Source organism: Haemorhous mexicanus, chromosome 7 (genome assembly GCF_027477595.1).
Source record: "Haemorhous mexicanus isolate bHaeMex1 chromosome 7, bHaeMex1.pri, whole genome shotgun sequence".
Lineage (NCBI taxonomy): Eukaryota > Metazoa > Chordata > Aves > Passeriformes > Fringillidae > Haemorhous > Haemorhous mexicanus.
In genome coordinates this window covers 21747872-21765653 of record NC_082347.1, presented here as the reverse complement: position 1 = coordinate 21765653, position 17782 = coordinate 21747872, and the positions used below count along the sequence as shown (strand labels likewise).

At 40.0% G+C, this 17782-nt stretch overlaps 1 protein-coding gene across 2 annotated transcripts in view; it reads left to right on the top strand.

Annotated features, from left to right (window-relative positions):
- Positions 1 to 17782, top strand: part of ADK (adenosine kinase) — a 270420-nt gene that overhangs the window by 8254 nt on the left and 244384 nt on the right. The window contains exons 1-2 of one of the 2 annotated variants that reach the window (XM_059851342.1): positions 318 to 450; positions 6931 to 7005. In XM_059851342.1, the coding sequence (XP_059707325.1) occupies positions 437 to 450; positions 6931 to 7005 (89 nt within the window). In that variant the 5' untranslated portion in view covers positions 318 to 436. Of the gene's footprint in view, positions 1 to 317; positions 451 to 6930; positions 7006 to 17782 lie in introns of those variants that run through there. The other variant, XM_059851341.1, reaches the window with a different exon arrangement.

Sequence of the window (17782 nt, the reverse complement as noted above, 5' to 3'; positions counted from 1 at the left end):
AACTTTTTTTTTTTTTTCTTGGCCAGTTGTCACTGTCTTCCACACTGGCCGCCGGGGCTCGCAGAAGGGACGGCAGCAGCAGGAGCTATGAGGGAGGCGCGCGCTCTCCGCCCGTACCAAAGATGGCGGCCGAGGAGACCGGGGGTGCCGGGCCGGCGGCACCGCTCGGTACCGGGCGCTGCCGAACCGGGGCGCGGGGCCCGTCGGCAGCGCCCCGCGCCTCCTCACGCCTCGCGGCCGCCGCGCAGGGCCCGGGCCCGCCCCGCCGGCAGCCCGGCCAATGGCGGGACGCGCGAGCGGGCGGGGCGGGGCGCGCGGTGGGCCGGCCGAGCGCTGCCCGGCGCTCAGTCGCGGCTGAGGCGCGGGCGCCGGGCGGAGAGGTGACGGTGCCGCTGCTAGGGGACTCTGCCGCGGGCGGCCGGGCGGGCGTGGAGCCATGGCCACTCTCAGGTAATGTCGAGCCCGCGCGCAGCGCCCGCTGCACAGCCCCGCATCCCGGGGGAAGGGACGGCGGGAGCTGATGCACTCCCGCTGGCGGAGCGGAGGCGCCCGGCGCGATGCTCCGCCGCAGCCGGGCTCTTCTCCCCGCTGTGTAATCAGGGTGCGGGGCAGCGCGCCTTCGTCCCATCCCTCTCCCTCTGCCGCGAGTTGGTTTGGTGGCTGCACGCCCGCTCCCCTGAGGCGAGGAAGGAGGGAGAGCTGTGCCGGTGCCCCGCCGGCCCCTCAGCCCGGTGGGGACAGCGCTCTCGGGGGGCCGCGTTGGCTTCTCATGGGCAGGTGGGCGCGCCCGGCCGGGACTCCCGGCGGCGCTGGGCGATGCCGGTGCCCAGCGGCATCGGGAGCGAGAGCGCCGGGCCGGGCCCGCAGGTGATCCGCGGGGCGGTGGCCGGGGGCTGCGTGCGGCATCGCTCGGCGGCGGTGCCGCTGTCACAGGTAGCGCCTGGGCGTGGGCGGCCGCCGCCCGCCGCGGGGTGCCGCCCGTGGGCGTGGGAGGATGCGTGTCGGGGGCTCCGGCAGCCGCTTTGGAACCTTAAGCTCTCACTGTAGCTTGCCGTGACTGGAACTAGATTTTAAAAGAATCCCCCAAACGAGAAGCAGGGTCTTAATAGCGGGCCAGGCTCTTGGTAGGCTGTTGGAACTGCGGTGATATCAGCCTGTCAGCGAAACCCGGAGAATGACAAATCCCCGTAATTTAACATTCAGTGAAAGGAGTTACTGTGAATAGTTTTTCTCCTCCAAACACTTCATCTCCAGATGGGGTTGTATTGTGAGGTAAATCGGTAATCTTTGATCAGGCCTTTGGCTGCTAAAGAAATGCTTAATAATTATCAAATTGCCTTGATAATTCAAGGCAATTCTCCCATCTCCTCTCTCCACTCTCCAAACTCTGTGTATCAGGTTTCACTTACACCGTTTCCTACCGAGACGGTAACTTTGAAATTGCAATAGTATTTCACTTTTGGGGCTTGTGAAGTTAGCGCAGCTGTGTGAGGAGCAGGGTAGTGGTGGAACAGTTTTTTTTGCGGCAGCCTTGCTTACATAAGGCCAATGCTTTTAGGCTTGTTTTCAAAGTTGGAGCCTGTGCGTGTGTCACTTTAGAAGACTTCGAAAGTTTCATAATAAATGAAATCTTCACTGAAGATGTTCCTCTAAGTCAGTATGTAAATATGTAACTGCTTAGCCAAATATTGTCTTTGCTTAAGACCCACGTCAGGAAAGCATGTGAGTAGTCCTGCAGGCCGCCTTGTATGTTTAAGGTCTATATGCTGAAGTGAATTGCTGACCAGTGATGCAAGAAAATTGTCTGAACTCTGGAAGGATGGAATAATAGTTCTAAGGTACTTTTGTGTTAGATGAGTTACTTACTGTTGTAAGTATCATCCTACTTGTAATGATGTTACATGGGTATGTGGGATGAGAGAAGGATGCTCTTAGTTAGGAGCTTATAGCTAGTCAAGTGCTATGAATGTGGTACTATTGCTGTTTTGCTTTAACTACACATATAAGTGACCTTCGGTAAGTCCAAATCTTATGTGATATGGGGTTTTAAACTGAAATGGATATGCTGAGGACAGGTGTAAAACATACCTTGTTTTGCCTTACTTTAAAGGGCATAGTGAAACCCTTTAGAAATACTAATATTTTAGATCTTACAAGACCATATCTTAAATTTGTAAAAGGAAGACTAGGCACACAGCGTGCTGCCATGCAATTGCACTCCCAAATGTCTCAGCCATGTTTAAGGCTTTCTGAGTTGCCAGTATCCAAAGGCCCAAAATATTCCTCTGTCTCTGTGCCAGTAACTAATAATAAGCTTTCACTGATATTTTGATGTTGCTCTTCCACGGAAGTGCGCAGCAGCCTGGGATGATAACAATATTGTGTGATAGTTGGATATAGTGCAGCTAATGCTCAGCAGCCAACTTGAATCAGGACCATATTTTAAAAAATGCCTGCAGCAGTAGAGCATGAGATTGGGCACAGCTTTCCAGATCATTCAGTTGCAGTTAATTTTGTTGACTTCTTAAGAGGTTCAAGGGTAGCTCAGTACTGATGTTGTGGGTTCTTTTTTGTTTATTTGTTTGGGTTTGTTGTTTTGTTTTTATCTAGTTTGGTTTCATTTTATTACTTCTGCCACTTGTGATAAGAGTAAGGTGTGAAACACTGGCCATTTGTATAAAATCAGTCATATTAGTAACTTCTGAAAAAACCACCTAATTAACAGGTGAATATTTATTTATACTTAAAGAGTTGCATTGCTTGAATTCGTAATTGCAACTCACCCTTCATGTAGTCCTAAGTTAAAAGCCAGATTCATAAAATATGTTGCTGCTTGTCAATAGCTATGAATGTAATGTGATGTGCATCAAAGCTCTCTGTAGTTACTGTTCTGTAGTTTTGCCTGCTAGATGGATGGTGTATTTTTGTCCAAACAACTTTTAGATTTGTACGTCTTATTTGTAGTTTGGAGTTTAAAAAGTATATATCTTTTTCATATATATGTACTCTTTGTGTGTCTGTATGTGTATACACATTGATGCTGACTGTATAGTCAATGATATATGCCCTTAATTTGTGCAGGTGAAGGAGTTATCACCTGCTTCTTGTAGAACTGATCCAGGTATTCTTTAGCAATAGGTTAGTTGCGTTAAACAAGAACATCCTTTTTGAGTGATAGCAATACTCCAGTGGAGGAGAAGGGACTGGGGAGAGTCAGGGAAGGCTGGGGACTACAAAAGTGTGCTCTGTGTCTGTGGTAGAGATGCGTTCCCAAATAACCTATGTATTGTGGAATCTCAAATTTCAGGAAATTATTACTGCTTCCTCACTATGATATAACAGTTTAATATATGTCTCAGTTTTTCACACTGGAGACTCGTAAATTTAGCATTCTCCAGAATCATAAATATTTGGTTTATTTTTTGCTTTTACAGAGGCTTATGTGGCTTTACAGAGTATATGAGATTTAATTTTTTTTTTTTTTTTTTTTTTAACTGAGGATCAACCTGAAGCCAAGTAGTTGCTGTACCTCATGAAGTGCCACAAGCTGTGCAATAATATAACAGCATGGAAACTGCAGCTCCTCAAGAAGGGAAGGGTGGTTTGAGTTGTGCTAAATGTAACCAGTGTTGGGTTAGTCAAGTTGAACACGCTAACAATTTGCACAGTGAAGTCTTCCTCTTTAACAGTAGGACCTTCCAAATTGGTTCAGAAAGCATTTTGGAAAATGCTGATCACAGTGGGGGATCCCAAAATCAGTTACATTGGACAAGACCTCTGAGATGGAATCCAACCTCTTAAATACCTCCTTCTTGACTTTTAAATACTTGTGACTCAGACTTTTCTTTAGACTTTTCCCGTTTTGCCCATAAAGGTGTTTTTGTCAAATACAGTGACAGTTAAGGAAAAATACAACTCCAGTCCCCAGTACAAATTGAGTGTATGGATTTTTCTTCTTTTTTTTTTTTTTTTTCTCCAATGGAATGTTAATACATATTTTTAAGCAGAGAAGTTCTACTATCTTAGGACTTAGGTAATTTTAACTCCTAGAAAGAACCAAAAATGTAGAAATACATATTAATTGAAGACACAGAGCTAGAGATTAGTATATGTTATCTTATGTGCTTAGATTGATTGCAAAAATAGATAAACAGTTTATAACACTTGATTTCTTCAGCAAAATCAATGTTAAATCTACTCAAACTTTTATGTGTTTAAAATGTTTTTCAGTTCTGCTGTTCTACATTTAGTTGTGAGAAGCAACTGTACTGAATTCAAGGAGAGTTTGCCCAGAAGTTTCAGTGGAATGTTTCTGAACATACATTTATTAATCTAATGAGAGCTACCTTGGCTTTTCAAACTTGATTCCAAATGGTGCCCTACATACAGCCTCTGGAATACTTGAATGGGGATGATAATAAAATATTGTGGGCGAAGGAAGGCTTGGGAATGAGCAGGACTTACATGTGATGTAAAGAGCTGCCTGGATTAAATGGCACCGAAAGTTCTGGTTCCTACTGGTGCTGACATGTGAGGAGTTTGTACACATGTTATTGGCTTCATAGAGCTTCTGCACAAAGTTGCTCTTGTGCTGCTTTGAGCACATTGACCTGCAGGTTCTGTAGCACACAGCTTGTTGAATGTTTGGTTTTCCATTGAACATGGTAACTTCTTCATAGGCGGTGACCTCAGCATGTCAGCTGTATTACAGATCTTGTTTTGTAAGTACAGCTGCTGTTTTCTGGCATACTGACCATTAAAGTGCTGGCTCTTGTCTTATACAGAAGTTATCCTGTTGTGTTGTGCTGTTCTGTTTCCCCCTCAGTTTGTAATGGTTCAGGCTTGGTTCACTCCCCCCTCCTTAAGTGTAGTTATAAATCTGTTGATATGTAGGATTTCACAGCATGTGAGAATCAGGTAAACATTAAGTACAGGAACATATAGCTTGGGACAAATCTGCATTCAACACTTGAAAAGTTCTGACTTCATTCATTGTTCTACAGTACTACTTATGCAACACTTAGGTTTTACAACAGAGTGAATGTCTTGTGACTTCAACTTCTTGTTCTGTCTTGTGACTTCAACTGCAATCCCCTTTATCCTTATGTCTTCTGAGCTGTCATCTGTCTCTCACTCTTCTTGTCTTCTAGCCAGGTGTAACTTATGGTTATGCTATTTCAAACACTGTGCTATTGTCACGCTGACAAAAGTATTTAGCCAGTCTTACAGGTTTTTACTAAGCAGATGTTAACTATTCCAGTTAGTGAGCTGGATTTCTGGCTCCATCTTCTACAAGCAGCATCAAGCACACATCTCAAGCAGCATCTTCCACATTTTATTTACAGTGAAATGGGCTCTAAAGGATTGTTCTTAAAGCTACAAAAACTAGGATACTTAAAGCATGGTTTGCTGTGTCTCAGTATCAGGGTTATTAATCGTGTTTTCCACAGCGCAACATGTGTCACTGTTCCACCGAGTGCAGTCCTTCAAGGACAGGCTGCTTCAGCATGGCTCCTTCACAGGGTCACAAGTCCTACCAGGAAACCTGCTCCAGCATGGGCTCCTCTCTCCATGGGTCTGCAGGTCCCTGCCAGGTGGCTGCTCCAGCATGGGCATCTTCTGAGGTCCCAGCCTCCTCTCAGACATCCACCTTTCCCAGCGTGGGTCTCTTGCATGGCTGCAGGGGCATCTCTGCATCCCCATGGACCTCCATGGGCTGCCGGGGGACATCCTGCTTCTCCATGATCTTCACCGTGGGCTGCAGGGGACCCTCAGCTCAGGTGCCTAGAGTACCTCCTGCCCCTCCTTCTCCACTGGCCATGGTGTCTGCAGAGCTGTTCTTCTCACATGTTCTCACCCTGTTCTTCTCTGGCCTCATTATATCTGCACAATAACTTTTTTCTCCCCTTCTTCTGAAATCTGCTATCACCGAGGTGTAACGATCATTTCTAATTAGCCCTGCCGTGGCCAGCAGCATGCCCATCTTGGAGATACCGGGGACTGGCTCTGCTGGACATGGCAGAAGTTTCTGGTAGCTTCTCATAGAAGCCACACCTGTAGGCCCCTGGCTACGAAAACCTGGCCACACAAATCCTGTATAGGTGGTCATACTGAAGCTACCTTTGGTCGCTGGAGCATGAGTGTGCCTTGCTGGTTGGAGACAGTAGGTGTTAGTTTGGCAAGGAATGGGATGGGCTTGGGTGTAGTTTTAGAGAGCAGCAGCATTCACTCCTACTTGACTCTAGGCCACGTATCTAATCCTTTGGTATTACTGCATTATCACCCAAGAACATGCTATTCAGGAAAATGTAACACATGGTTTATGAATTAATCTAAAAAAAGAGGTTAAAGCTATCCATCTCAAGAATACTGTTTACAGTAATTTTGATATCTTTTTTCTATTTGAAAGAAGTCATGGTAATGAATGTCAAATTGCTTAAAACGTACATCCAACGTACCAATAGACAGCTGCACTGTTCAAAAAGGCTGACAATGCAGAATCTGTAGTCTCTTTGTTTCAATTTAGTAGAACAGACTTAAGTTGTTAATTATTTGTTGGTACCCAATATGTGAGTGGGTTCAATGAAATTCTTATTACTCTGGTGTGATGCTTCCCCTGTCTAAAATTTGGTATTACAACTTGAATGTCATCCTTTAAAACTCCAGAACGTGGCATGCAGCTTAAATTCTTTATCTGAGTAAGTGACAGTTTAACAGAATAATGTGTTTATTATTGCTGTGTGTGTATTGATGGAAGATCACTGCAGGATGGTACTTCACTCAAATTTCATTCTGTGTATATGCCAGGTCACAGTGTGTTTACTGTGCTGGGCAAAATGTGTATTCTTTTGTTTTTCTCTCTAATAAAAAATTGTCCTTACATATACTAGAAACAATAAGCCTAATGTGAAATAATTGGTTCTCTTACAGTGAAAATGTCCTGTTTGGAATGGGAAATCCTCTGCTTGATATCTGTGCAGTTGTGGACAAGGACTTCCTTGACAAGTAAGGCTTGTTTTTTTTTTTTAATTTTTATTTTTTAATGTCAGTTTTGTTTCCAGAATTATGCTTATCAATAAATGGTGGGCTACCTGCCTGTATAAAGATATGTTTAGGCTGATCTCTGGGATTCTGGCCTTGTGCTGGAAGTAGCCAGTATCTGTCATTTGATTGTTCTTGCTCTATGAAACTGTGTTGGTGGTATCTAAGAAAACCTTCAGTGTCTTCATATGTTTTTTTTTATCAATTTATTCTAGTGTCCTCATGCTGTCTTTGTTAGCCTTTAATTGGAAGGTGTCATCAATTTCAGTAAGATTTAGGTAGCTCTTGTATGAATCTCTGTGTGCTACTTTTGATTTACTATTATTGTACTCTTCTTCAGTGATGTCCGTGGGGTAAATAGGCCATTTCTGTAATGCACCAAGAAAAGTTGTGCAAAAACACCTTAAAAAAAAAATTCCGGTTTATCAGTCAGGAACAGGACTACTTCTTATCAGGTTGTCTATTAACTCAACAAGGCTTAAGCCTACTTGTTATGTTACCATCCATATAAACCATATTGCTGGATTGCTTAATTGGCATCAAGCTTACTTGTTCTTGAATCGGCTTAGAGATCTGTCTTTTCCAGAGGTGTAAAATATAGTTGCTCTTTTAAATCTTTCTGCTTGAGCTCCATTTTTTATTGCTGTTGCCATTTCTCTGCTTTGTAAGTTGATTTGATCTTTCAGAGTGCTTGCAATTTTTTCTTTAATTCTTAAAGTGGTAATAATTTTTTTTCTAATAGTTCTTTATTTTGTTAATGGGAATATTGCATCAAAACTAAATTTCATATCACCAAATAAGGAAGAGGTGCAGAGTTTTTATTTTTGAATTATTGTCAGCCACAAATATTTTGCTCTGCAGCTTTTAATAGCAATAATTTGTCATCAATATTTCATCACTCATATTTTATCATAAGGTTTGTTTAAGTAAAAGCCTCTATGTTGTAAGCTGGAAACAAAAGACAAGAATGTAATGGATTGTGTCAAATTCAAACACCTGGAACTTTAGAAATCCGGTCTATGTCTTGAATATATAAAAAAGTGAATTAATCTGGTGTAATTCTCTGCCTCATGTTTCCACTGAAATAACTTGAAAGCCAGTCTCTAAAAATAAGTAATACCATTCTCCCAACCCAACAATACTCCCTAACTAATCCTTATAAATTGCTGACATAAAAGAGATGATGGGATCTCTACTGTAGCACTGAAATCCTTCAGGAGTGCATTGTGCTTTTCACTGGATGTGATGTGCTGTGCAGAATTAATTTAATTTAAAAATTAGAAGTCTTATTTACTCAAATTTGAGTCCTGTCAGACAAATTAAATTATCTCCTGGAGCAGCATATGCTCTGTGAGCATTTCTTTACTGCCAGAATGCATTTGTGGGGTATTGCATTATTGAAAGCCATAAGCAGTCTTCCCCCAGCAGTTTCACAGGTGCCTGCTGGTAGTGTGCTAGCTCTGGTAATAACCTCAAAACTGAGGAGCTTGTTTACCTTCTCCTGCACCTGATTTGATATCCCTCTCCCTGTTTGTCAGGGTATGCAGAGAAGTCCGTTTAACAAACCGACAAGAGTGTTTCTACTCCAATTACTCTAGGTCCAATTACCTTTTGCAACACTTCCTGAAAGGGGGATCAGATCCCATGCTTCCTCAGCTTGTGAAGGGAGATAAAATAGAAAATGGAGCCGTACAACTGCTAGAATAAAGTTATCTGTTCAAATGCTGCAGGGAGGCGCAAGAGCATACACATTTCAGGACTGTGAAGCATTTGAAAGAGAATTTGTTGATCATTGTAGTTTCTTTTTTCTTGTCAAGCAAGACATGCACCCATCTCTTGCCATGTAGTGTCAGCTTTTGGTGTCTTGGCAACCTTGAGTCTGCTTCTCACCTCTTCTACTGGGTGGGAATGTTTAATGGGGTTGTCAGGCCAGCAGGGCTCTGACTTGAGAAGGTAGCTTAGGAAAACAAGAAAAGTTTAGGTAAACACACATAAGAATTTTATATATTTAACTTTTACAGTGTTTCTGTTACTTTATCCACGTCTCGTTCTGTCAGTTTTAAGAATAAATAACTTTGTTCAGAATAAAGGACTTGATGTTGCAAGTTTAATCAATATATATTGTCAATGAAATAAAGAGTATTAAAATGAGTCCTGTAAACACCTTATTTTTGTAACTTCTGTTAAGAATGTGCAAATTGAAGCAGCATAAGGAAGTATAGAAAGTGGCCTTTTAAGCAATATTTAATTGGCCTACAATCCATGTTAGAAATAAAACTGAAAATAAACATATAATGCAGTACCCTTGCAGATTCTAAACAGTTTGCTGCCCTGTAATACTGGTTTGAGGAACTGAGCAGTGTTGGAGGGCTGGGTGGGTATTTTTGGCTAGGGTTAGCACAACCCTGATGCTTGGCTTTCAAAGTGGATTTTGGTTTAATCTGATCTCCAAAGTCTTTTGCTCTTTCGACAACTTTAGGAGGGCTTTAAGCCTTTCCTAGGAGAGGCAGTTTTAATTTATATCACAACAGAATTTCATGATGCCCATCTGAACTTTTCAGACCTTATCAGCAGTCTGCCATTACCGAGCCAGAGAAGCTTTAGCCTCTGTTGTGATTTCTGGGTCCCATTTCTTGCCTCTCTTCAGGGAGACAATCTGGAAAAGTGTTAGCAGTGTTGATGGCACTGTTAAAAACTGGTGATACCACAAACCACTTCAGTTTCTGTTTACAGAACTGGAAAGGAGTCTTGAAATAAATATAGTCCACCATATGTCTTTGGATATTTTTAGTATCTGCATGAAAGAAAGATCAGAAATGTGGTTTTGTTTTGTTTTTTTGGTCTCCTTTTAGTTTGCATCAACTCCATTACCTAAGAGTATTTTTGTTTAATTTATCAAGATATGGATACTTACTCAAAGGGGAAGGAATAGAAGAAGAATTAATGCATTGTGGGTGAATTGCTAACTATAGCTACGCTAATCTATGAAAATAATTTTGCTAACAGGTATTAAAGCTTTTGGTGTACTCACTTCTACCTATGACATTTAACAGGAATGATTCTTCTACCTTCTAACTCTGAAAGGCATTTAAAAATAACTTAATCTACACTACTTATATTAAACTCTGCTGAAATGAGCAAAGAAATTCTGATTAACATGCCAATGACATTTTAAGACTAAACTCAGTATTGCTGACTCCTATAAATACTCCAATGTCCTGCTGTTAAAAGTTAGGAGATGGCGTCCTTGCTCTCCCTAGAGCACTCTGTTTTGCAAATATTCAGTTTTTGACACTGAATTTAGCTTACCTAGTTGTAGTTAATTTTTAGGTTGTAGAGATCTGGGTGTTACTTGTCACCTCAGGTGCACTTCAGTGGTTGAGAAATGTGTGTTCATGGTATGGATAAATCTTCTCTTGCTGGGTCTATGGCTGAATGGGCTGAGGAGGAGAAGAGAATCAATGCTGACAAATCGACATTCTGTGCTAGTCCTAAAACTTCTCAATATGTGAAACCTTGTATCTTCCCTGACTGATCAGAGGGAAGGCAAGGAAAATATCAGTAATTGCCAGCACCTGTATAAGCATGGAAATATCCTTCAGCTTATGCTCTTAAAAAGGAATGGAGATATAGGGGAAAATTAGGATATATGTTTTATTTATCACAGCAAGTTTCAAGAATCATATTGCTGTTTTTCACTCTAATTTCTGGGCTCTTCACCAGAGCCATGATCTTATAAGTTGAGGTATGTTTACTACTTGGGCTGCCAAATTCCATTACAGTTAAAACCTGCAAACTGACTATTTTGTTACCATCATGGTCCAGGATTACAAGTTTCTGTGTGATTACTTGTTGGTTGTCCAAGCGGACAACTATTTTTCCTCTTTAGGTCTTTTTTCCCTTAAAATTAGGGTCTGTGGCAATCTTTGCACAAGTTCGTTTAGGATGCTCAGTAGTGGAATTTTTATAACTTTCATGCCCTCTACCATCTGTTCCTTAGTTCTCTTCCCTGCCTTTTCTGGTGTAAATACAAATTATCTTTAAATCAAGAAATGGGTTTATATTCTTTTTCCTCTCCACTGGAAAGAGCAGGTTTGAAGAAACAGGGAAGGAAGAATGAATGGGATCGTTGGAGTGGTGGTAAGAATTGCTATATGAAAAGAGACTATCTCAGTGAAGAAAGAAGTGCTGTCATTGTGATCCATAATTTCACAAGTATGGAAATGGGTCTCCTGCTGTGTGCTACCAACTTAACTGTAGCACTGGGTCATTCCTGGAGATCCCAAGATGCATGAGCATCATTTACCTTTCCTCACTGCAAAGTATTGGCAGAAAGTGATGGGTTAGTTGAGCGTAAACTTTTGTGATAGCATTAACATCTAGTAAATTAAACATTCTCGTGTGAAGCTGTTTTAGTGTTTGCTGTGATGAAAGTGAAGAAGATGTACATATTTGATCCTTTTTCCAGCCTTGTGGAAATTTGGATTATAAACTAAGAAAAAGTTTGCGAAGCAGCTTCAGTTGACAATGATGAAAAACTTGTGCTTACTTGTGTTAAATTTAGGTTGGTCTGTATAAACTGTGGCTTGTGTTATGCTCAACATTTTCAGTTTGTTACCTTTGCTCCTGTTTTAACAGAAGCCTTTGTAGCTTCCCATAGCAAAAAAAATCAAAAGACCATTCATGCAGTTAAGTCTTATGAAGTGGCCAAGGGTGTAAATAGCTTTTAGACAACCAGAGGTGATTCTCTGTTCAGCAAACTCAGCTTCAATGCAAAACAAACCCTTCCCCAAAAACTCATTGAAAAATGAGAAGGACAAATGGTGATTCTGTACTTGGAAGTTGCAGTATCCAGGAATGCACAGCCAGCAAACATGGGCTTTGCTGCTTTTTTAAGTGGGGACCCCCTACCCCCTTCAGACTTGCAGCCTTTGCAGTTTCATTCATGTGTTAACTTAGATTCTGTGCTTCATCAGCCTTCAGGAGAGGTTAATGGGTTTTTGTATTGCTTTGAGCTGGGAATTGTGTTACCTGTTGTCCTGGTTTTGGCTGAGACAGGGTTAATTCTCCTTCTAGTAGGTGTTAGAGTGTTCTGTGTTTTGGATTTAGTGTGTACTGTCTGTACAGTGATGAAGGTATGTAAAGTACATGGTAAAAACTTTAAAATCTCCCTGAAAATTTGGCCCTGTATGTTTCCTCCCCCTGCAGAAGATTATTTGGTGTATGATGTTCCATTGTTTCAGTAATTCTAGGGAAAGATTAATGCTGAATGTATTTGTTGCATTGGGTCACCTGGCAGGGAAGCCGAAGAGCTGAGCGCAATATTATTACCTTGTGGGTTTAGTTGTATCTGTAGAAGTCCATTTAATTAGTCACAAGGTCTGAACATAGAGCATTGTTGAAACTGTTGAGCCCAATTGCATAATCTGACTGCTGATAAATGATAAAAACTCTAGTGTTTGCTTGCAAAAGCAGGTAATAACCGATGAAGATATCTCTCTTAAGAAGGTCCTCTTCATATTAGTATGTATAAATTTGGTAGTATTCCTGACAACATAATTAAAGCTTTCTACAGCCCTAATGCTTTCTCCTAGTGCATTTAGTTAAATATGTAGTTAAAATGTGTGAAAGATTTTAGTTTTGCTCCATTTAGAAAAGGCTATTTGTAGAATCTACTATGGAGTGACACTATTGCATAGAGAGCTGATGTTTTCAGGGTATATAGGGCTTCAGTGTTTACAGAGGAGCTTGTAATTATGTATTTACCTGTAAAATAGAATGTAAGATGTTCACAAATGGGAAATATTCCACTCTTCTCTTATTTTGTGTTTTCACTTTATTACTAAACAAGTATTTAAGAAACTGTAAATCATTAATTATTCTTTTATTTTTCCCATTCATCAGAAGACTTACAGATTTAATGCATGTCAGTAGAACATGTCTATTTAATGAACTAATTGTATTCTTTAGAATCACATTAAGCACATGACAGATATACACACACACACAGGGCTTATCTGTGTTTTCCCTTTGCTTACAAGTGAAAATTTGTTTAACAAAATTTTGTGACTTGCATTACAAGGCAAATGATGAAATAATGGGTTCCATTTGCATCTTTAATGCAAACAAGGAGCTTTAAGTGGAAGAGATCTATGAATTAACTAAGTGTCTCTGGTTTTAATTAGGCAATAATATTAAATGAAAATACCCTTGATGAAGATATCTTTGATGAAAAAAGCTGGGTCTTGTCAGTAGAGAACTGGAATCCATCTTAAATTCAGTGGTGAAACTTTCTCTTTGAAAGTGTTACTTGCTTTTTCTACTGAGAAACCTTGCATATTAGAGTTTCCAGATGGCACGATTACAAGATTGATTTTTATTTAGGATACAGTAAACAAACATTGTGATTCATGTTCTGGATATGGTTTCAGGCATTCTTTTTAATTACAGATTTCTAAGATGTGATTTTAAAATTGTTTTCCATTCCCATTCTGCTTGTCCAACCCAAAATTTTCAATAGCATAGTACAGATTAGAGGGTTTTTTTCTGCTACTATAATAAAGTGAAACTGGTTGATCACTTGTGACTTGAAGAATAAAAAAGCCCAGTCAAAAATTAGCAATTATTTTACATAGCCTCAGGTTTTTTACTCTAGATGAAATTGATCTGTCATCTTTTGGAAAAGATGGCTTTTTAGTGATATCATTTTGGTTGGAATACCTTCATCTTTCTAAAAACTTAAGTTTCAAAAAAATTAGATATTTAAGTAAATTATATTGCTCATTACTGCTTGATTAGTTTTGCTTCATTCAGGTCAGGCAATATGCAATCTCAACAGTTTTTCTTCCCATGTTACATTAATCAAGAAGAGAGAGACTTGTCCTTCCTTTTGAAATTAAATACTAACTATTAACATTTCTTTTTAGTAGCTTGCTATTCCATCAGGCTATTCCTGAACAAAGTGCAGGCGCCATGTCAGTGTTACAGGTAACTGTAACCTAAGGTATGAGGTGCTTATGCTGCTGAAGATCGCTGATCCTCTGTGCCTCTGTTCTTCGGCGCAGAACCCCGCCCAGGCCTGCTCTGTGTTTTGCTGCTTCTTGTCCTGTTCCTTATGGAGGAAAAAAAGGAACTGTTGGCCTTGTGGTCTCTGCTGTAGCCACAGGGAAAGGGTGGAGGCAGCCCATCTTCCTCTTAATTACCGGTGTTCATATTTTCCCTTAGCCAAGAGCTGGAGTAGGGTAAACAAGCTGTTTGAATGTTGTTTTATGTTATTTTTGTCAGGGCAGAATCATCAATATTCCAAGTTTCTGGAGATCTGTTTGTATCGCAGACTTGAGGATGTTACAAAGCCTGCAGTTCCCCTATAAGTTCAGATTAAATGCAGAGCTGGGGACAGATAATTTTCATTTTACCAACCCTTGATTCCTCTCCTCAGTGTGTTAGCATACAATTTATTTTAATTTTTCAGTTTTACTTGAAACTTGTGTGCTTATGGCACATGAATATATGGAGCAGTGGCTAAAAATTTTTGGTGATTATTTTAGCAGATTGTTCCGGAAATTTTTTTATTTTCCTTTTATTTCTTCCCTTGTTTTGTGACAGCAAAAGGGATTAAGTTTCAATGTAGAATCTGAGGTGCATGGGACAAAGTGAGAAGGAGAGCAAATGACTGTCTAACATGACAAGCTATAACATGAACGGTAGCATGAAGCCACGGAAATACAAACATTACCAGGAACATTTTTTCAGTTCTTGTATTATTGAAGCTATTTATTTCTTCAATCTTGAGGCTGGGTTTTATTCTTTTTAAATAACAGAAACTTCCCACTTGTAGGAAGGTAGGCAATAAAGATTACTGTAACATTAGGCTGTCACTGTGGTCTGGAAGTGTACAGTCAACTTCCTCCATTAGAAATGAAACTATACCCAAATTCACTTCCAGACCACTCCAAGGTGAGGCTGCATGCAGTCTCACCTGTGAATATTAAGTTAAGCCTGGTGTGCTATGTGGCTTCAGGCTAGCATACCTTATGTGGTCTGTGTCAACACGAGAACTACAGTTACAAATGTAAATCTTCTGATTTCTTCCATTCATATTTCCCAGCAAAAGCAACAAATTGTTTCAGAATCTCACATGTCTCCTGAGAGTTTACTTTGTATAGTTACTGTGTAGACAAGAGATCAAAGACCTTTCCCCAAATATGATTGCAGTAACTCCCATTTTTGCCAGATGAACTTCCGATGTGTTTCGCTGAAGCTGTTTTGAAATGTGCTTGTGATGTTATATGTGGCAGTATTAGTCAACAGTATTAGCCAAAGCTCTAAACAGAATCGTCAGGATGTGTCAAGTTCTGTATGTAATTCTACAACCAGTCCTGAGACAAAACACTCACCTAGGCCTAAAGTGACAGGAACTGTCCAAATACCTCAGTCAGTCTTTCCTCTGCCAGACCCTTGCATGTCTGGACTTGATGCTGCGGGTGAAGAATTAATATATACTGAGCAGTGGCCATGACTTGAGGCAAAAGGGAGGAAACAGTTCTTCCCAGAAAGAGCAGTTGCAGTTCTTGGAATGCCCCAGTGGCAGCAGAGCCACTGGCCTAATCTCTCAAGAACACTTCCCTAAATCTCCATCGTGATATTGCTCATTCATTTTTCAGAATAAAGTCAAAATTTTCAGTGCAGTAAAAAAGTTTTCTCTGCCATTTTCCCCATGCTACTTTTTCCTCGAAAGCTGATGACTATATTGGCTTGGATATGTTCTTTGAGCATGGCTGAAATGTCACAGTAGCTGTAACATTTGTCTGTAGCTTTCTGTTTGCTCTAAACAGTGTTAGAAATAATTTGTAGAGAAGGCAAATTAAGGTACATGAATTCCCTGACAATTATCTATTTAAGTTTCTGTAAGCTGGACTGCCCTGTATTAAGCCCTTGCGTGCAGAGACAGATGATGAGAGACATGTAGCTTTTAGACAGCACTGAGACTCATTTAGGTTGCAGCAATAATGTGGAATTAGTACTTCAGCCTAGTTTGTCTCAAGCAGAAGCACATTGATAAAGTTGTCTAACAGGAAAATTGAATACATTTTAAATTATATTTTTTAAAGAAATAAGAGAGGTTTTAACTGATATGTAAGACTTGCTGTTAGTTTCCTTATCATTTCTAAAGGGGAACAATGTGGATTTTATTAAATAGGATACACCAGTCTGTTTCTTTGTTTCCCTATGAATGATGACAAGGTCAATTCTTAGCATTTTGAAGACAGTTAAATATTTAATATCAATCAAGATTTAATACAGTCTCAGAACATTCAGTTCCTTCCTTTTGGAGGATTTTGTTGCTTGAAGGTAGTATTCTGGGGTGATACTGTGATTTGTGAGGTCTTCGCTGATGAATAAATGCCTTTTGCTCTGTCTTAATTTATGTTTATTGATGTGGCATTTATTTCTTTGTACTAGAGACACTAAAATAATTGTATTTTAGAGATTCTGTTTTCATTTGTTCTTTTTGGAGATAGAGATAGAACAGATCTAGTATGGGGACAGAGTTGTAATTCAGTTAGGAAATGTACTTCGTGTTAATGGAGCCCAGCATGGCTGTATGTTTGCAGTGTAATGTTATTGTGTTTGTGAGTGTGTCCAGAGTATTAACAGGTATTTTATTGTAGATGTAGAGCCTATTGAAGTTCATCCCGATGGCTTTTTATAAGTCTGCCTTCTCTGAGAAGGCAATGAAGAGTGTTTTCAAGTGTAAATTGAGTAGCTGGCAGTGCTATTCATATATGGCAAACAGGGAGTCTTTATTTAGAAGAAATCATCAATATTTAGAAGAAATAAATCAATCTGAGGGTCACATGAACGACCACACTACTGTGCCTTCTCTGAATTAGATCTATACGTGTGTGGATATATATAAAATTCTCAAAGCAAGGCTCCTCAGGGGCAGGGGAAGTATTTGGGGATTTTCAGTACTAATGGTGACAGGATCTGTTGTAGAACTGGTGCAAGTTGGTCCAAACAAAAAATTTTAAAGTGGTAATAGCAAATAATTGTGGGTAACTAGGAAAAGAAGAGGAGCCCTTCAGTTTAGATTATATACATATTACTTTAGTTGGGGTTTTTCAGTAAGTTTTATGCAAGTAAAACTTTAAGACAAGATTGTGGAAACTGGTTTGTCTTTATAATCAAAATGAATTTAACTGTAAATGAATGTTTATTTCTGGTTGAAGAAAATAGATATGTAAATGTTAGATGGTCATTTAAGAACAGGAACAATGCAAGAAGAGCTAGGAAAACTAAAGAAGTGACTTAAATATTTGAGGCTCAAAGGAATAATAGTAATGGAGTATGTTAAGAGTTCAGTCTGTAAGGAGAATACCTATAGTTCTGCACAAATTGAATTAATATTTTATCCCTTGATAAAGTTACTGAAGGTCAACAAAATGTATTTCCACTGGTGCAATGAGTCTAGAATTCAGAGTACCAATTAAAAAAAATATACAGAGTGTGTACAGCTTTTAAAAAGGTACTTGTGGTCAGAAAAATGGTTTTTGGTCATAATTTTTAAAACTTCTATATCTCCATACAGCAGGTGCTTAGCTGTCTTAAATTTTTAGCTCCCTAGTTTGTAGTTAAGGAAACTGTTTTGACAAGGCCACTTCTATATGCTTAAGTCCAGAGTGATAGGGCTGACCCTATTAAATGATCATAGTTTTTTGCAGTCTGGTGATTAACAGGC